This window comes from Micropterus salmoides, unplaced genomic scaffold (genome assembly GCF_014851395.1).
Source record: "Micropterus salmoides isolate LMB-PRFRI ecotype aquatic unplaced genomic scaffold, ASM1485139v1 Ms_hic_scaffold_2, whole genome shotgun sequence".
NCBI classification, from domain to species: Eukaryota; Metazoa; Chordata; class Actinopteri; order Centrarchiformes; family Centrarchidae; genus Micropterus; species Micropterus salmoides.
This window is the reverse complement of record NW_024041150.1, coordinates 28,861,569-28,882,970: the sequence shown is the minus strand read 5'-3', so window position 1 is coordinate 28,882,970 and position 21,402 is coordinate 28,861,569. Positions and strand designations below refer to the sequence as shown.

The 21,402-nt window shown below is 41.6% G+C and overlaps 1 protein-coding gene across 2 annotated transcripts; it reads left to right on the top strand.

The window, feature by feature from the left end:
* Positions 1–11,256: 11,256 nt before the first annotated feature.
* Positions 11,257–20,395, top strand: parp142.2 (poly(ADP-ribose) polymerase family member 14-related sequence 2.2). Of its 2 annotated transcripts, XM_038731377.1 has the most exons (14): positions 11,258–11,515; positions 11,622–11,746; positions 11,988–13,475; positions 13,563–13,799; positions 14,159–14,383; positions 14,484–14,538; positions 14,713–14,859; positions 15,446–15,508; positions 15,595–15,771; positions 15,901–16,083; positions 16,210–16,824; positions 18,196–18,332; positions 18,564–18,744; positions 19,432–20,395. In XM_038731377.1, exons 1-14 carry the CDS (start codon positions 11,344–11,346, stop codon positions 19,716–19,718), a joined length of 4,092 nt encoding a protein of 1,363 aa, XP_038587305.1. In that variant the 5' UTR covers positions 11,258–11,343; the 3' UTR covers positions 19,719–20,395. The 2 variants fall into 2 exon arrangements, with proteins under 2 accessions (XP_038587306.1, XP_038587305.1); XM_038731378.1 differs by lacking the exon at positions 15,595–15,771 and having other exon boundaries at positions 11,257–11,515.
* Positions 20,396–21,402: the final 1,007 nt, after the last annotated feature.

The window sequence follows — 21,402 nt, the reverse complement described above, 5'->3', positions numbered from 1 at the left end:
TGTTTTTGGTTGGTTTTGGTTTCACATGCAGCATATAGTCCCAAACTGTGTTGGTCTAATGGTAAAAGGGTTAGGCTACTGTATATACACAGTACACAGTAATGCACAGCAGAGTGGAGGCCAGGTAGAATTAAAAATATTATGAATTTTCATTAAATGATGACATTAGTCTCCTAATAATGCGATTTCGTTCTGGACATGTCAAAGAACACAATGGGAGAGATTTTGAATGTGCAGGAAGTTTTAAACATGAGCAGAAAACCTGCTGAAACACAGGAGCTATTAAAGTCCAGGAGTTTATAACTGAATTAAAATGAAAAAATTTAACATTGAGGTGAAAAGGTCCCACGTAGGCCTATTAAAAGAGTTTATTTCCCGAAATGGAGACTCAAAAGAAGAGGGAAGGCCAAGCATGTGTACTGACTCAGAAGGGATATTATTAATATAGAAAAGTTGATCTACAGAAGGGGCAGTGCGGTGGTACAGTGGTTAGCACTGTCACCTCACAGCAAGAAGGTTGTGGGTTCCTCCCACCATCCAAAGGCATGCAGACTAGGTTAATTGGTGACTCTAAATTGTCTTTAGGTGTGCGTGTGCATGGTTGTTTGTCTATGTGTGGCTCTGCGATGGACTGGTACCCCACCTTTCGCCCAATGTCAGCTGTGATTGGCTCCCGCCCCCCGCGACCCTGTATGCAGGATAAGCGGTTGACGATGGATGGATGAATGGATGGATGGAATTGTCACATACCGCCTGTGTTTCCCTTTATATAGAATAAGATAAACCATAAATTGGTGCAGAAATATTCACCAGAATGCAGGAAATTATTATATGTCCCCTCCACCTTTTAAACTAAACCAATGCTCTTGCATTTCAGGAAAAGTTACCACATAAATTTACTGTATCTGGGTTGACACACAGTTTATGTGGGGAAACATTCCAAGATACATTCCCTGGTTAGGTTTGGTCTCCCAGTTTAGGCTATGATGTGGACATTGACAAGGCTATGACAAGTAGTTTTAGCTGCCGTAAACGCCAGCTACTCAGCCCACCCCACCTACTCCAAACCAGCTGCTGATGGTTCTCAGTTAATGTTTGTGGCTCGAGTCCTGACTGGGATCTACATGCAGGGCCACAGCGACATGAAGGTTCCTCTGCCTCACAGTGTCCAGCGGCCCCATGACCTCTACGACAGTGTGGTGGATAAAATAGACAACCCCAGCATGTATGTTGTGTTCCATGATAACCAAGCGTACCCAGACTACCTCATCACCTTCAAGTGAGGGACCATGCAGAAAAAGTTGAATATGATAATGGATTATATTATATGATGATCTATTAGATTTGTAGAACACATTTAAGCTTCAAAATGAACTACATGAACATGTCAATATATACAAGTCACGGATGCCCTCATGTCCAAACTAATAGTATATTCAATAAACACCGAGCTGCATAAACAATATTAAAACCCTACTGCAGCCAGAAACACGTATTAAAGCAACCAAAGGGAAGTTTTTGCACAATGCGTCTCACACACACACACACACACACACACACTTATTCTCCTCTAGAGAGTGACTAACATCCATCAGTGTGTTTGTTGTACCCAGCAAGGTCATTCTCTAAGTCCTCCACTATCTGCTCCAGGTTCAACTTCTCTGCTTGTTCATTCTCATATAACTTCACTAACTCTGTTTTTCTGTCCCACTGTGTACATCCTGAGTGAACACAGAAGTCACCACTGGAGGACTGACCATGAGTACTTCAACATTTAGCATGGTAGCCTGACCCAGCATGGACCTCACGCAACCTTGTGTCTGATTTGGGTCACTTAGCTTGATTGCCAGGTGGAGCATTAAACCAGTGATTAGTAGGGGCATATAAAAAGTTTTTTTGACTATGCTGAGGGACAATATTGCTGACCTTAACCATAACCCATAATGAATGAATTCTTTATTATATTACATTGTTGTACTGCTTGGTTAAGCGGTGCAACTGCAGACTCACTAGTAGCTTCTCCTCTGCTGCAGCTGCTGATTTGGCTCCTTTCTTTTGTTCTCATCCTGTCACACAGTTTATCAGGACATTTTCACTTTTGCTTTTACTCTGTAACAGATGCAACTTAAAAATTACAAGTAAAATACTTTTGTACTAGATTTTTTATATTTAAAAGTACACAAAAAAAGCAACCTCGTTTGATTAACGAGAGTTAATGTTACCTGTTAGTTCCACCTCTGGTCTTCAGAATAAAGTTAAAAAAGCTTGACATTGTTATGTTTGTTTTAGGCATTTCTCGCTTTATTTTGGATAGACACGGTAGAGAGAGACAGGTAAGGCAGCAGAGAAAGAGAGGATGACATGCAGGACTCTGATTCTGAGTTTGTTTTGGGATTTTTGTCTTTGCTACAAATCTAAGCATTAATAAAATGTGTTGAATCATTGACGTGTCTGTGAAGATTTAGACTTTGTTGCTCATGAAGTAAAGATAGCAAGAAGACAACCAGTTATCACCACTGACTCACATAAACACACACTTAAATACACATGGGGAATGTTTATTTGGTTGATATTTATATTTGTTCTTGTACAAATCAAAAATGGGAAGCAACAGATAAATATAAAGAGGTGGAAAGAGTGTTACAGTTCTCAAGCAGAGACATTCTGTCACATTCTGCCTGTCGGCTATGTTAAGTTAGTTGAACCTAACCTCCTCTCGGGCTCAACTTAAGCCTAGTTTACACTACACGATTTTTAGCCTGATTTTACGCTCGGCGACCGTCAGGCTGTGATCGGGGGTAAATCAGAGGTTGATCGGCTGTCACCAGTCATCAAAACAGCTCCCCGACACATTTCTGCCACATCGCCGACGTCTCCCAGATATCTACCATGCCAAATATCTGGAGGAGTCAGCCAACTCGACATCCACATCTAGCCAATGAGAGCAGGCAGCTGGCGGAGCAAGCAGCTACTTTTTCACCACAAAACACATTTTACTCACCTCTAGCTCTCTCTGTAGCTCAGACAATGCGTGTGCTAATCCATTCTTTCACCCAGATTTTTTGTCTTTATAATCGGTATCTTTATAATAACAAACAACAGCTGTTTTGTGTGTATGTTCGTGTCATTTCCCGTTTCACATTTCACGTGTTTTCTTGACAAAACGTGGTTTGGAGACCAGCATCGGGTGACGCTGTCAGCTTGTGTAGTTTGTGACCCCCTATCACCGATCAGTCACGTAGTGTGAACGCCTCGACTTCAAGAGATCCGTCACAAGAAGGCAAGTTGTGCAGTGTGAACGGCGCGGCCATCGGCCGACGCTGAAAATCGTGTAGTCTGTACCAGCCTTTACTCAGAGTTTTCACTAAACCCGCTCTCTGAAACAGGGCCCTACCGCTAAAGGGTTACCCAGGACGTTAAAAAACGACACCAAGTGGCCAAGTGACCATATATGAGGAGCTGGGAGTGAGAATGTGTTGAAATCTCATATCCACAAAAAATTATCAACCAACTCCGAAGTTCTATAAGCGTCTAAATGAGTATATAAAGTTAATGTAATGGTTAACATTGTGAAACATTGCAGTTTGGTTATGTTTGGGCACCAAAACTAATTTAGTTTAGGAAAACATCATGGTTTGGGTTAAAATATCTACGTGACTTATGTAACGTAAGTTAAATAACGTTGCTTGCGAAACTAGTGTAACTTATGTAACTTAACTTAAAACAATCAATGTTGACTTTTAGTTTCAGATGGGAAACCAATGTCAATGTCTCCTGGGTTAAAGTCTGTTTTTTGGGCCACCCATCCACCCCAACCACATCTGTTGTTGTTTGTTTGGACTTTTGTTATTTAAATAATTAAAAAATGACGCAACAAGGCTTCCCCCAGTGTATTGAACTGACATTAAAGAGCTTCCCAGTGTGTTACAAACTGACACCAAGGGGTGTTGACTTTGCGCCCATATGTGATGACTTGGGAGTGAGAACGGTTTGGCTCTGGTGAATCCGTTGTAAACTACCTAACCTGCACCAAGCGGCAGACAGACTGGTGAAGCTGGTGAAGAAAATTAAACATTTAACAAATGACAAGCCAGATATTCCCTCTTCAAAAAGGGGGACCAGAGAGTGTATTTCAGTTACAGGGGAAACACACTTCTCAGCCTACCTGGTAAAGTCTGCTCCAAGGTTTTGGAGAGGAGAGTTTGGCCGATAGTCGAACATCGTATTGAATAGGAACAATACAGATTTAGTTCTGGTTGTGGAACAACAGACCAGGTCTTCACTGTCGCAAGGATCCTGGAGGGGGCCTGGGAGTGAGCCCCACATGTGTTTTGAGGATTTGGAGAAGGCATATGTCCGGGTCCCCGGGAGATACTGTGGCTGCGGGAGTACGGGGTGAGGGGGTCCTTTCTCAGGGCTTTCCAAAGCAAGAGCAGTGTATGGATTCTCGGCAGTAAGTTGGATTCATTCCAGGGGGTGGTTGGCCTCCGCTAAGGCTGCGCTTTGTCACAAATCCTGTTTGTGATATTCACGGACAGGATATCGAGGCATAGTCGGGATGGGGTTCCGTTTCGGTGGGCTGGGGATCTCATCACTGCTTTTTGTAGATGACGTGCTGAGGGCATCATTGGCCCGTGACCTTCAGCAGATATTGGATCATTTCGCAGAGTGTGAAGCGGCTAGGATGAGGATTGGCACCTTTAAATATGAGACCCCCTCACCCCAAGTGAAGGAGTTTTTGATCTACCAGTCTATTTTTATTCCTACCATGAAGGCTGGGTCATGACCAAAAGAACTAGATCACGGGTACAAGTGGCCGAAATGGGTTTCTCACGAGGGTGACTGGCTTCTCTCTTAGAGATAGGGTGAGAAGCTATTCATAATACTTGACACACTTAATTCTATGCTAGTTATTATCCCTTTTGGGTTATTGTCATGGAAAAACAATAATCAACACTGGAAAACAAAAAACGACTATTTGTTTATATTATTGCAGATACTTGTATGACTTCTTTCTTGTTGCAGTATAGACAAGGACCATACTTCTTGATATCAGTAATTAAAGAAACACTGACACAAAGTTGAAAGCTCTGATAAAAGCTAGAATGTTTTGAATCAATTCATTATTTTATCAGACAAGCTCTATATGAAAACAATGTACTCACATGTTGTTGTTCATGAGGTTTAAAGCAACTTTTTCAGTGAAGAGTCTTTTTCTTTGGGCACAACAAACTCTGCAGGCAGGCTTATACAGACAGAACAAATGCTCTGATTACCTGACGGCAATAACTGTGGTCATGTGAAAACATAATTTAATGGAGTCTCACTTAAGAAGTTGCAAAGGCTCTTTGTATTGGCAGGTTGAAAGTAGTTGTTTTATTGTTGTCAGTGCATCAGTAGAGATTGTAGTCTCAGTGTGACATCTAGTGGTTTGGTGTGGTAATAATGTCATTTTCACGCTAGAACTTCTTGTGTGATGGTGCTTTTAAGAAATCACAATAACTGAAACTGAGGAACTATCAGAAACCATTTATATCAGGGGTTAGGACATTAACCCCACCACAATCTGCATAAAAGTGCCTAAAATAAACAAAAAGCATTTGATGTTGTCCATCCCATTGGGTTCAAATGAGTTATGAATAGATTGAATTGTTTTTAGTCCAGGAAAGGGTTTTGGAAAGAAAGTTACACAGCTCTGTTCCTTGAGGAAAGCTACAATCCGATGATAACCCAAACCAATTTTCCTCACAACCGTAAATCCACTGATCATCCATCCACCAGTCACTCGCAGGTGAGTTAACCCTTGTGTTTTGTTGACACTGGTTTTACTCCCTCACTGTTAGGGCTCCCACAGACTGCAATACTGTATGTAGGCCTATATGTAAAATAATCGCAACATTACCCAATTTTTACCCCTTCAATGTCAAATATTTTTTCTTCTAAAACCTGAAAAAAAACTAAAAAACGTAGGAAAATATTCAGGCAGTAGCTCATTATTATTACACCACATTAGGAAAAATGTTTTATAGGCTAAACATTGAAAAGTCACATCATATATTAAATGCATTAATTTGTTTGCCATAAAGTAATTCACAGACAAAGCTGTCCTAATGCAGCCTACTGTATGTTTGTTTTGCGGCAGTTACACTGTTTTTTTTACAACTGTGTGTGAGTTTACACAATTATTTGGGATTTGTTTAAAAAGTAGTCTTCCTTTGTCTTCTCTGGTGCGATAGTCAGAGAAAAAGTGCACCAAGGGAGGACTCACACGCACAGAACATCATCACACATGTCTGCACAGAGTAAAGTCCCATGTGGACTAACACGGTTGGACTTTTGCACTATGCACTCTTGCACATTTGCTCCCTGTCTGTACAGCCCTGTAATGTATGAAATAGAAATGTTTATTATTTATTTACAGTACGGCAAGATAGGACTGGCACACAAGCTCTGATAAACCCACTGTTGAATTTTAGTTTTCTATTAATCCCTGTGTGATAGTGTTTGGATTTTTATCTTGTGAAACCAAAATGTGTTATCATGTGTGGATGGAGGGGCCAGAACCCCGACTTTGAACCAGGAGTCCCTGGTTCGTGTCCCTCATAAAACAAAAAGTAAACATTAAATATTTTTATTTAAGTTACGTGAGTTATGTAAAGTGCGTAAGTTACGCAAGAGACGTTAGTTAACTTATGTGTTAACTGACGTACGTAGTTATTTTAACCCAAACCATGATCTTTTCCTAACCTTAATCTAGTAGTTTTTGTGCCTAAATCTAACCAAATTGCAGCATTTCACAACTTTAATAACGTGCCGTTTCAAAATGGTGATGTATTTTGTAGTGATGGGAAAAGTCAGTCTTTTGACAGACTCGAGTCATCAAATATTGTTCATTAAATGAACTAGTCATTTCTTTCATTTTAACTTGACTGGTTATTACGGCGCTGCAGCCCTCTAGTGGGCAATTTTAAAACAGCACAGTTCTCAAACAGAAGGTTGCCTGGCTTGCTCTAATTGACAAAGTATAATGCACAAATTCACCTCTTGATCACTCTCTATCATGGTTCTATAAAGCCCCATAGAGCCACAAACAAATTCAAACCATGGAAAAACCACAGAAATATGTTGTCAATATTCAATTAAGCCACTACTCCGGCTAAATCCGTCTATTTTCACAATCTTTCCTGAGTATACTAGCAGACCAGCCATTTACAGGTGCTGGTCATATAATTAGAATATCATCAAAAAGATGATTTTTTTCAGTAATTCCATTCAAAAAGTGAAACTTGGATATTATATTCATCCATTACACACAGACTGATATATTTCAAATGTGATGATTCATTTAATTGTGATGATTAAAACTGACAACTAATGAAAATCCCAAAATCAGTATCTCCGAAAATTAGAATATTACTTAAGACCAATACAAAAAAAGGATTTTTAGAAATGTTGGCCAACTGAAAAGTATGAACATGAAAAGTACGAGCATGTACAGCACTCAATACTTAGTTAGGGCTCCTTTTGCCTGAATTACTGCAGCAATGTGGCGTGGCATGGAGTCGATCAGTCTGTGGCACAACTCAGGTGTTATGAGAGCCCAGGTTGCTCTGATAGTGGCCTTCAGCTCTTCTGCATTGTTGGGTCTGGCGTATCGCATCTTCCTCTTCACAATACTCCATAGATTTTCTATAGGGTTCAGTTCAGGCGAGTTTGCCGGCCAATTAAGAACAGGGATACCATGGTCCTTAAACCAGGTACTGGGAGCTTTGGCACTGTGTGCAGGTGCCAAGTCCTGTTGGAAAATGAAATCTGCATCTCCATAAAGTTGGTCAGCAGCAGGAAGCATGAAATGCTCTAAAACTTCCTGTTAGACGGCTGAGTTGACCTTGGACCTCAGAAAACACAGTGGACCAACACCAGCAGATGACATGGCACCCCAAACCATCACTGACTGTGGAAACTTTACACTGGACTTCAAGCAACATGGTTTTTGTGCCTCTCCTCTCTTCCTCCAGACTCTGGGACCTTGATTTCCAAAGGAAATGCAAAATTTACTTTCATCAGAGAACATAACTTTGGACCACTCAGCAGCAGTCCAGTCCTTTTTGTCTTTAGCCCAGGCGAGACGCTTCTGACGCTGTGTCTTGTTCAAGAGTGGCTTGACACAAAGAATGCGACAGCTGAAACCCATGTCTTGCATACGTCTGTGCGTGGTGGTTCTTGAAGCACTGACTCCAGCTGCAGTCCACTCTTTGTGAATCTCCCCCACATTTTTGAATGGGTTTTGTTTCACAATCCTCTCCAGGGTGCAGTTATCCCTATTGCTTGTACACTTTTTCTACTCTTTTCCTTCCCTTCGCCTCTCTATTAATATGCTTGGACACAGAACTCTGTGAACAGCCAGCCTCTTTAGCAATGACGTTTTGTGTCTTGCCCTCCTTGTGCAAGGTGTCAATGGTCGTCTTTTGGACAGCTGTCAAGTCAGCAGTCTTCCCCATGATTGTGTAGCCTACAGAACTAGACTGAGAGACCACTTAAAGGCCTTTGAAGGGGTTTTGAGTTGATTAGCTGATTAGAGTGTGGCACCAGGTGTCTTCAATATTTAACCTTTTCACAATATTCTAATATTCTTTCTGAGATACTGATTTGGGGGTTTTCATTAGTTGTCAGTTATAATCATCAAAATTAAAAGGAATGAACACTTGAAATATATCAGTCTGTGTGGGATGAATGTATACATTATACAAGTTTCACTTTTTGAATGGATGGCATTACTGAAATAACTTTTTGATGATTATTAATTCTAATTATATGACCAGCACCTGTATATGTATATGTATATAATTACTATCTTCATATCTCTATAGTGCTCATTCATACAGCAGCCTAACGTCCCTATCCATCCATCCATCCATTGTCAACCGCTTATCCTGCGTACAGGGTCATAGGTTGCGTTCTCTGGCCGACCGGATCAGCTGTTAGCTGTAAACAAACCACAGGGCTAACGCTAACGTTGCTATGTGGCTGTCTTTTAATGTTTTATTGACCGGGTCCGTTTGTTTTGGAGAGGCGACGACCTCTGTGATAATTCAGCTCCCGGTAGAACTCTGTCAGGGCTCTGAAGTGGAGTGGACCCAGAACAACTCTCATCAGCTGTTAGCTGTAAACACTAGCAGGACTAAAGTTTCGGGACGGCTGTGTTAAAACTATGGCACAACATCACTGCTCTGTAATAATGTTATGCTTTATTAAATGTCACAAAATTATCAAAATAGATATCAGTCCAGTGACTGTTACCTGACAACCGACTTGACTCTCATTCCCCGGTACTGGCAATTACTCAGCCTGCCGAGTGAAGACAGACTCTGAGGACCCAGCGGTGAACGATTAGTTAATTATGGTGCGTTCCATTTGACATGGGAAGTCGGAATTTCCGAGTTCCCAGTCGGAACTTTCAACTGGAACGCCCCCTGAAGTCGGATTTCCGACTCGGGAAGTCAGGAGAACCGCACTACCCCGACTTCGTGATCCAAGATGGCTGTCGGGGTATCAACAGTTGGTGAAAGCTGTAGTTTATACTGCTTATTAGCACTTCTGTGTACTTGTGACTCATATAAATGTTCGTACACAAAGTGCTGTCCAACAGCTGTCTGTGGACGTGTTGCTACAGTGTTTAGTGTGAGTAAATACCACACAATGCGTTTTTTTAATCAACCAGCGAATCAATAGCTAACCTGACTAGTTGTAAACAAACAGCTGGCTGAGCGAGGTTTTCCGACTTGTTAACTGGAACGCAAATGAACGACTCAAACCCAGACACCCACAGTTGAGAGTTGTGAACTAATCAATACTTTTTCCTGTGCTGACGGAGCCCATGCAGCTGCAGTGAGACGAGTAAACGAGGACGCCAAGACTATTCACGCATACGTGAAAATGAACGAATTATTAGGCCTACTTACTGAGACAACCCTTTCCTCCTGAGTCACATACAAGATTAGGTCCAATGAACAAAACGTTCTTTGAATGACACAACACTAGCATTTTGAAAGTCTAACCGGACGTTGCATTTTGTTGTTGCTAAGCGTTGCTAACTTGAGCCTTAAAAGTCTAAAAGCGACGCTAACCTGCCTGAGTCTGGACACTCAGGTCGCATCTGATGGGACTTTCACATCACTGTAGAGCAGCTTTTCTGCTGTAAACGGAGCCGCGCTGAACGAAAAAGCTCCACAAAAAGCCTTTATCAAACACGTGGCTCTCGTCCTTCTCTACCTCGCTATCATCTACTCACAAATTCCCTTTCTACTACACCTGAAATCCACCGGACCGGGGCGAGCTCTCTTCTGAGTATGTGCATGCAGACACAGTGCGGAGAGAGAGAGAGACGGAGGGAGTGAGTTGTGGGGCAGTTGCGTTGTCCAGCGCCAGAAACCGTAATGAAAAGAACAGAAAGTTGTAAACACTTGTCATGATTCGGAATAAATGTGACCCGAGAGAGGACAATAAAAAACGAGAGTCTCCCGTGAGCTAACCGGAGCTAACCTCTGTTGCTCCTTGTTTACTTCTGTAGCCTGCAACAGCGTGGTGCGTGTGACGTCGTGTTATTCTTCTGCGCATGCGGGTCACTTTCAGGTCGCGGACAGAACACACTGGCCACATTTAAACAGTAATGTGAAAATCGGATCTTGGCAAAAAATCGGAATTGCGTATTAAGGCCTGCAGTCTGAAAGTAGCCTATGTGACGAGTCGGGAGTGAGAATGTGTTGACTGTAAAAAGGGGGAAGTGAAGAGGAAATGCACCGCTTATGTTGCATTCCAGACCGGTCGGAACTGGGAAATTTCCACGTTGAAATATCCGACTTCTGACCTTTTCACATTTCAGGTCATTTTTAACATCTTCCTGAATAACTTTTAGGCAGAGAAGATGACTTTCAGAGATTGTTTACTGTAATAACATTGACAAAATATTTTGACATCAATTTACATGCCGAACAAGTATCACTATTTAATACTAGTATGTAGCCTATTCTTTTAATTTAATAGCCTACTGTAATTTGCTTTTTAGTTTATTGTTTACCATTTGCAATGTGTGCTTCCATGGGAGCTGCCATTGTTGTGTGACGTCATTTGGCTGCTACTCCTGAAGTCTGGGTATTTTTCTCCCAAGTGGCGTTCCATGGTAGCCTACTTTTTATCAGTCAGAAAGTTCCCAGTTTCGAGTTGCCTTGAACGCAGCATTAGTAAATGAAAGTGAAAATAAGTAGTTCAGGGCACACCCGTAACTGTAGTGCACTCCGGCAAATAGAAGTGCCACACTTCTGCAAGTTCCGAATTGCAGGAAAAATGGGTGAATACCAACATCCTTTGTTCTTCGAAGCTAAAGATCTGTCAGACAGAGAGAAGGACAAGATCAGGAGATACTTTCAGAAAAGACGAGATTCTGGGGGAGGTGATTGCGGGATGATTGAAAAGGCTGGGGTCAACATCTATAAAATCAGTTTCAAGGAAAAAGAAGGTAAGAGATCCAATGGGGTTAAAGTGAATTATAGGTTGAATACACTTTGCAGTTTGTCTAAATCTAGTTTTTTGGGGGACCTTGAACTTTGTTGTATTTTTTACAGACCAGGAAAGAGTTTTACAGAGGAAGTTTCACACCATCTCCCTCCCTTCTGGAGAAGTACGTCTGACTGTGAGCCGAACCAATTTGCCACAGAACCCTGATCAGCCCTCCACGAGTCAGTTACAGGTGAGAGTATTGTCTTTTAGAAACCTTGGTTGGTGCTTTCATGATTATGGTAAACACAAACGTCAGAGCCAATTGATCTGGCCCAACCGTATGGGGGATTTCTGAGTAGAAGTAACATCTGATAATAAAAATGTTATGTGTTGTAGTACTGGGTGAGTTTATAGATAATGAAATGTAGTATTCTTATTAGACGTATACATTGTTATAAATAAGTTGATTTGATATTGTTTTTATTCTTTAGACAAAAGCAAACACAAAAGGCCTTGAGAAGATTTTCAAGATAGATATTTACATCCTGTATTACCTGAGAGACAGCCCTAAGGCATCAAAAGTCCTTCAGAAGCAACTCTCTTCTATCGGCTGCACAGCGGAGCTAAACTTTGATGAAGAGGAGGCAGTGGTTAGGGGGGATATAGAGAAGGGGCCTGGAGGGGCCTCTAGCAGTGCTGCAGAGAAATGGGAGTTACAGGTGGATCGGGTCTTTATCAGCCTTACTGAGAGCTACCTCTGCTATCATGTGATTGAGACGAAACAACTAAAGATTCTACTGCAGGACGTCTCGACTGATGATATCAAAGTGTACACAGAGAACGGTTATGCTGTGGTTGTGGGAGAAGTTCAGGCTGTGAAGGAAAAGATTGCATTCCTAGAAAAGAGCCTGCCAACCCGGAAGGAACTGCCAGTTGTGGAGAAGCAGTTCAAACTGGTAGAAGAAGAGTTTATTCGAGAAATGCGTGCACATTGGCCAGAGGTCAAAATCCACAGAGGTAACGCCATGATTATCTTTGAAGGCCCTGACAAGGAGGTGCTGTCAGGAGCGACAAAACTTGATGAACTGATCAAAAAGGTGAAGGAAAAGAGAGTTATGCTCCCCACAGATTTAATAAACTTCATAACATTCAGTGGTGCAATCTCCAAGTACCAAACTCGCTTCCAGCAGAGGCTCAGAAATCCTGTTTCCCTAGAGGTGGGGTCAGACCTGGTCCTGTCCAGTTTGTCCTCTGATGCTCTGGATGAGGCTGAGGCAGCAGTGCAGAGAGACCTGAGTGTGGCCACTGTGCAGCTGCAGGGAGCTGCAGCTGTACCTCCAGATCTAGACAGAGTGAAAGAAATCATGATCAGAGCCAAGAACAAGGAAAACAGTGGGGAGCTCAGAGTGGACGTCAGCTTCATACCAGGACCCAGTGGAACCACAGTCACCAAAGTACAACTTGTGGGCTACAATCAAAATGTGAACAAGCTGAAAGAGGTTCTGCACGACTACCAGATGAACCAAGTCGGGACACAGGAAGTACTGAACCTACCACATCCTGAGCTGGTTGACTGTTTTGATAAATTCTTAGCACTGATTGGCATGAAACAGACCAAGGTGACCTTAAAAGTCTCACATTCCCCATATCCTTGTGTGCTTGTGTCTGGCCCCCGTTGTCTGGTCCAGGAGGCCCAGCAGGCCCTAATCTCAGCTCTAGCCAGTCTGACATCAGACACTTTGGTTCTAGATGGACCGGGGGCTCAGCGTTACTTCCAAACAGAGGGCAAAGAAAGCAAGGAGCTGGTAGAGAGCTCCTGTCAGATCCTGATCAGGGAACAGAAAACACGAAGTATCAGAAGCCCGAGAAGCCTCACACCCAGACCGTCCATCACCAGACGTCGCAGCAGCACTGTTGGAAGCGTTGTGGTCAACAAGACAAGCCTGGAGATCAAGCTGGGCAGTTTAGAGGAAGAGCAGGTTTGACAATTTATGTTCTAATTTATATAAACTAGTCCAGCAGCAATGCAACACTCAAGTTGATATTATTTTACATTATTTCCACAGGTGAATGTGTTGGTGGTCCCCATGCTAAACAGGCAGCTGACTTCTACGAAAATTGGAAAATGTCTGTTGAAAAGAGCAGGGAACGTGATCCAGTCCAAGTTTGACTCTGTGGCAGCGAATTGTTCTCTTGCCCCTGGTGATGTTCTGCAGATTGATGGGCCTCCATCTCTGGGCTGCTCCAAGCTCTTCTTCATTGAATGCTCACCGTGGGATGGAGTCAGAGGGCAGAGTGTGCAGGTAAAGTGAAATACTTGGTGGATTCAAAAATATTGGAGAGAAAACATTACGGGTGAGGGCAAAGGATTAGTTCAAATTCAAGTTTCTCCGCAAAGACATTCATTCGTATGGATAAATAATAACTGAAATATTTAGAAGAAGAATGGCACAATAAGCTTAAGAGAGAAGTTCAAACCCTTCCTCTACATGCCTGGCCAAATGCTGCATAAATCTACTCTATGTCAATTTCTGAATCACAATCTCAATCAGAATACTTTATTGATCCCCGAGATGAAATTCCTGTGTCACAGTTGCACAAATTTTAACCCACACATTTTTGAAAGCAATGTGCAATGCAGGGGATTTTTGTTGTTTTGTAGGCGCTTGCCAATGGGCTGAAGAAGTGTTTGGACCTCTGTGTACAGCAGCGCTTTAGCTCAGTGGCCTTTCCAGTTATCGGACCTGGAATTGTTTTAAAATTCCCGCTGAGTGAAGCCATTCAAGTGCTGACTGAGAACATTCGCCAGTTTGGATTATCTGCATCCTCTGGGTCTCTCTCCACCATCCACATCGTCATTAAACCAGACTATCCAGACTCTGAGCAGGTGACTATCAACACTCAGACAACTGTAGTAACTGGTTTAGACGCATTAATATAGGCTTTATTGAAGAAAAAGTAATTAATGGTGATGTTTTTATTTACAGTGCTACCATGATGTTCATAGACACCTCAGCTCAAATATGAACCAGGGAGGCCAAGGTAAACTAGACAGCTGCTCAGACTACTTTGACTGTTGACTGTTACAAAATTACAAAAACAGGGAAGAATCTCAAATAATTATATATTTATTTGTTAGTAATGTTTCACCATTTCCACTGACATTCTAAATTATATGATTAAACATTAGACATGTTGTGGTTTTCTTCTACTTAGCGATCTTCAGGTCTCTCACTAGTGATCTTGATGACATCACAATGACAGTAGGAGGCGGGGTTAAACTACAGCTGGTGTTTGGTGACATCACTAATGAGACTACAGATGCTGTGGTGAACACGACCGACTTCACAAATTTTCATGACGGTGGGTGAGAGCTGCTGTAGCTGAGGATGTCCTAGTGAGCAGAAAACCACATTGTAACTGTGAAGTTATTTTTAGCCACGTCAGCGACGTGACTCTAGGGACGGCAACGTCGGTCAGTAGGTTCATGACTTTGTTCTAGACCGAAATATCTCATCAACTATCAGATGGCTTGCCCTGTCATTTGTTACAGAAATTCATGTCACCCAAAGTATGATGACTTTTGTGATCCCCTTACATATAATCTACAGTCACCAGCAGATCATAGTTTTCACTTATTCTATTCTTGATCAATTGATGGATTGTTTGACATATGTGTTTTATTTCCTAAAATGTTTGAATTGATTGCCATGAAATTTGGTACTGGAACTGTTAAAATGTTGGTGATCCCTTCATTTTTTCTGTTTCTCTGCACTCCAGTCTCTTACTGACATTCCCATCAGTCTCTGTGCTGTCGGTGTACTTTAGTGTTACGTACTAAGAGCAAATGTTAGCATTGCCAATGACAGCATGCTAATATCAGCATTTAGCTCAGTGCACTACTGTGCCAAAGTACAGCTTCAGAGACCTAATCACCTTTATTCTACAGATGGTGTGTGCAAAGACATCTTAACTGTAGCTGGACCACAGGTGGAGGCTGAACTAAAAGCAGGTGAGAAAAGAGGACCAGAAAGAAATGTTCACGCAAAACACACTTAACAGTTTCTTACTCGTCTTGTCTTTGTTATGTTTATGTAGCAAAAGTGAACCAAGGAGAAGTTTTTGTATCTCAGTCTGGATCATTTCCTTGTGAAGCCATTTTACATGTGTGTGGACAAAGAGATGCTGGTATTATTGAACAACTTGTGCGTCGCATCATTGAACATTGTGAAACATTTGGATTCAAGTCTGTGGCCATTCCTGCCATCTGTGCTGGTAAGATTTTTGTAAGACTTTCAAGATGTTCAATAATCTCAAACACATACAGTGTAAATGACATGAACATGTAGTTCATCTCAGTGTCAGTTTTAAATCTGCCTGTAAAAATACAAACTGTTTGTGCAGGAATTGGCGGGTTGGACCCTGGTGTCGTAGCAGGTGCCATCCTCCGAGGTGTCAAGACCGCTACGTCGTCCACTCCCCTCTACTGTCTCACCAACATCCACCTCGTCTTGATTAAGATCAAAGTTTTCTTGAAGTTTAAAGAGGAAGCAATGCAAATGTTTCCCACTGCTGGAATCAATAGAGGTGACAGGAATTTTCACAGCCTTCTTCTTTTGCGGTTGCTTAGAAATATGTCTTTTTGAAAATATCAGAATTCTCTTATTTCATTGGGAATTGTGACTGATCGTTATCATGTGATCTACCTTACAGTGTCAGTACCTCAGTTTTCTTATGTACAACAACAACAACTCCCTTCATCTATGAGTCCAGACCTTAACATCTTCCATACCAGCTCCAGAAATGAACAGTCCGTCTTCCTGTTCCTGGGTCTCTCCAGAAAGGATGTTGATGATGCCAAGACTAAGCTGAAGAATCTGTATCAGTCTCAGTGCTCCACTCAGTCCTTCAAAAAGGAGGAGCTGGCATGCCTCACCCAGGAGGACATGGAGGATCTGAAGCAGCTGGTTGAGACTGAGGGTCTGTACATGCAGGAGGACCAGTCCGGCCAGGGCAGCTTAACAGTGAGTGGTTTAAAGGACGGGGTCAACAAGGTTGTGCACATGATTAATGCCTCCCTCAGAAGAGAGGTGAGAGTCAGGGAGGAGGAGGAATTGTACACCCGTGTGGCTTGGTGCATCCTGGGACCTAACGGCACCTGGGAGAGACTCCCTAAAACAGCCAATCACAGCCTGGAAAAAAATGATGTAGCAGGAGGGATAGTGGACGCACAGGGCATCCGGTGGAGTGTGAATGCACAGAAGTTGAAGGCAACAAGCCGAGTAACTGGACTGAATGCGAATCTGAAACGACTTGTGAATCTGAGAGGTGAGAAGCTGGTTCTAGATGAGAAGTGATGTAACAAAAAGAGTCTGACTGGTACTGGAGTTTGAGACCACAATCAATACTGATTCATATCTAGATACTAAAATAATTAAAATCTTAATAACATATGTTCTAATTTTGTATTACAACACAAACACAAACAAACATTTACATATAATAATATAAATAACTATTCACTTTATCCATGGACACAGTAGTCGACAAAACAGTTTCACCACATGGACCATTCAGCTCTGCTCTCGAGTCTTCAAACATAACACTTGATCATCATCAGCAGATGGACTTTATCTAGTTGTCATGGAACTTCTGGAAAATCTCTGCACGTTTAGGACTTTTTGTCCATGTTGGCTTCAAATTAAGTAAAAAAATAAATAAACAAAGTTTATGCACAAAAATTGTGCAGGTATTGTATTTAAACTGAGACAGCTATAACATCAAATATGAAGACAAATGCAGCCAATACAACATTAACCTCTGCAGTGTTGTGCTTTGCAACTTTTTTTTGCATTTCAGCCAACATGCAAATTGCTACTGACAGATCTGTGCAGTGGAGTTAAGAGGAATACGCCCAGTCTGGGCTCTAGTTCTCTGCTTGTTACTAGGTTCACCGGTGTGTCAGCCAGAACAACACTTGAGGCCTAATTCTAAGAGCTGAGAGATGGTTGTTATGCTGTTTACTTCTTCCCTTTGCAGTTACACCTGTTCAGGTATTCCAGTCGCCATGCAATAGCTGGGTGTTTATGGCTGGTTGTGATTTCTATACAGAGAAAGAATAACAAATGTTTAAATTTGAACCATATATGCAGTAATATACATAACATTACCAAACCAAATATAAACAATAATCAGGCGTGATATTACTATGACTACCTGTTTCTTAAACTCAAATAATTGTAAACACACGCACATTTCTCTCACTTTTACGCAAGCGCAGCATTTCAAAACACTCCATGAGATTGTCAGGCATATTGCTAACACGCTGTGTTAAAGGTGGGATATGTGATTCAGGAGGAATCCAGCAATGACAAATACCGTGATATAGAGCAAACGACAATAGAGCAAGTAATGTAACTAACGTTAGCTGAGCTTTGGGTTAGCGAACCGATGCTACGTGGAGCTGTGAAGGTAACATGCAGAGATGAGGAGACAGTTGCAGAGCCAACACATCATCTCCAGACAGTGATACAAATGTTCTGCTACTACGGCTAACATCACAACAACAATACAAGGAAATGCAGTACCACAAGTAATGCTGTGGATAAATACTCACTCTTTGTCATACAAACACCTTTAAACACATTTATTGTGATATCTGATCTGTTTCCACTCATTTTGCCCTCCAACTTTTTTCAGACTTCACTCTCCCCCTGTGCTGGGATAATATGGGTCACAGTGAAACTTTTAAGAAGGTTGAGCTGCAGCCTTCCTCTGCAGAGTACCGGACAGTGAAGGAGGCCTTCAAACGAACTGTCTCCAAGACTGTAATGAAGGTGGGCAGCTCTCACTGGAAAAGACATTTCATTGTCTGTAGACATTGAGTACATAAAATTTATTCATGGCACATTCCAGTTAGCTTAATAACTTTCACCTTAATGACTATTACTTATATTTTACTTATTACTTATATTTTACTTTATAAACAGTATATTATAGTGTGGTGATATTTCCAAGGATGTAAATAGAAAATCTGGCAGCTCACTATTTCCTGGTTTTCTTGATAGATCGAGCGTCTGCAGAATGTTCATCTCCGACGCGCCTATGAAGTGCAGAAGAAGAACATTTCTGATAAGAACGTACAGGTGGGTGGAGCAGGTGAAAAGCTTCTCTACCATGGGACGACCCAGGAGAACTGTGACTCCATCATGAAAACTGGGTTCAACCGGCGCTTCGCTGGACAAAATGGTAAAGATCTTTTGCACAATAATAAGGAGTCATTGGTTCTGCAGTGTAGCGTCTGGCCCAAACTAATGCAACTCTGAGCATGCATTTTTTTTTGTTACTTCTGTTTTAGAATGCATCACTTGCTGTGACAGAACATTTACAGATGTTCCTTTATGTGTGTGGTCAAAAGTTTTCGGGGGGGGAGGTTGCATTGATAGGATTTGGACCTCAGTATTCCTAATAAAGCAACTGGACTGATATTTATCAGTGAAAAAACATATAGATTACTACTATTACTAATGTTGTTTCCTTCCTTCACGTCATGTCTTCTCTCTCTGCTGTTTCCTTTCATTGAGAGACCGTCTTCACTAGAAAAGGGACAGTATCTGTTATTTGTTCAAAGGCTTAAAATTACTTATGTTTACGTTTTCTTGACTAGCAATGTCTTCGGGTTTTGAAAAGTGCCAAATACAGTGTGTACCTCCATCTACTAAAAACAGTCAACTTTGTTTCCTATAAGCACGACAATCTTTACTGGAACCCATACCAAGTAGTTTTAGCTGCCTAAACTTAAACAAACCTTTAACTACAGAAGTAGCAGATGAGATAAGAGGAATTGTTTTTACAACAACTATATTGGATAATTTTGAAAGGCACTGTTATTAAGGTATGAGGACTTGTTAATTCCCTATTTTCTCTTTTTCTCAGCAACTGCATACGGTCATGGAACCTACTTTGCTGTAAACGCCAGCTACTCAGCCCACCCTACCTACTCCAAGCCAGCTGTTGATGGTTCTCAGTTAATGTTTGTGGCTCGAGTCCTGACTGGGATCTACACGCAGGGCCAAAGCAACATGAAGGTTCCTCCACCTCGCAGTGACCAGCGGCCCCATGACCTCTACGACAGTGTGGTGGATAACATAGTCAATCCCAGCATGTATGTTGTGTTCCATGATAACCAAGCGTACCCAGACTACCTCATCACCTTCAAGTGAGGGAAACATGGTGTATGACAGGGTGGGTGCAGAATGAGTGAATGTACATGATAATGATAGTACATGATGAAACTACTGAACCATTGAAGCTATAAAGTTAGCTGCATGAACATGTCACGTATACTCTCCACAGATTCTCAGACACACCAGCAGCTTCTTCTCTGCTGGAGCTGCCGATTTGGCTTCTTTTGTTTGTTCTCATCCTCTCACATGGACCTTTTCACTTTTGCTTTTACTCTGTAATGGATGCAACTTGAATCGTAGTGAAGTTAACAATGCTTGAGATAAAGAATAGTAGGGACAAGTGAAAATAAGTTGAAAAAAAGAAAAAATCTTTTTTAAAAACACTCAAAAAGTACAAGGGCACATACACACAAAATGTGTTCCATTAATAAAATAATATAATTTGTAGTGAATATAATTAGTTTGTTCCACAGCTGGTTTTAAGAATAAAGTAAAATATAAGCTTTTCTTTAGTATAGTTGTGTTTTTGGTGTTTCTGCTTTATTTTGGATAGACACGGTAGAGAGAGACAGGAAAGGCAGGGGAGAGAAAAAGAGACAATGCCATGAAGCAAAAGCACCTGTTTTTTGGTATGTTTACTTAAAGCTCTAGTTGTATGTAGCAATATGTTTGAGAGAGAAATTCAATTTGTATAATAAATATATATGAACATCTCCAGTTTTTAATCTTCAAAGGCAGGGTGAGTGATTTTAATCCAATACATGTCTTGAAACATAGTGGCTCGCACCCCGGTAAACAACACTATTCCAGCTGTTCCAGCCATGTTTAGTTAGTCAGGTAAAGTTTAACGACTATTGGGCATAAGCGAAGGTAACATGGGGGCGGCCAACCCTTGGTCCCGGTTAGGAGGGGGACCCCCTACGTGGGAGGTGAAATTTCTGTAAGTTTATTGTAGAAGGGTCAGACAAGATGGATGCATACAATTCAATTCCAACTTTCCTAACTAAATTCAGCTGTTCTTATTAAATTAAACAGTCCCGGTTTCAATGAGAAACCACCACAAGAATGACAATTACCAACAAAAACACTATTCTAAGCAGACATGTTTAAAAAACATAAATCATAACTGGGAAATTTCCAAGTTGGAAAAATCCAACTTCCGACCTCAAAGCGTTCCAGGTGCATGGTGGTGCATGACACCAGAAGTGAATGAAAGCCATGGCTGACCATGACAAAGTGTACACAGTTGCACCCTCAGTAGTGCTTTAGGTGTTAATTAAAAGGATGGCAGTTTAAATGCAAATGCAATGACTTTATGAGATTCTTTACATTCCATGGAGTTGCCTGGAATGCAGCATTAGTTATTCCCACTGTGGATGCATGGAGAGACGCAAGAGAACCAAGCCAGGAGAGAAGGAAGGAGGAAATGTGTTTTTATGCCGCTTTCCAGACCAGTCGGAACTGGGAAATTTCCAAGTTGAAATATCCGACTTCCGACCTCAAAGCGTTCCAGGTGCATGGTGGTGCATGACGCCGAAAGTGAACGAAAACCATGGCTGACCGTGACAAAGTGTACACAGTTGCACCCTCAGTAGTGCTTTAGGTGTTAATTAAAAATATGGCAGTTTAAATGCAAACAACTGACATAAATAACTTATACGTTACTAGTTAACTGTGTACCCCCAAGCTACATCAGTTGGTAACCCTCAAGTCAGTAAAT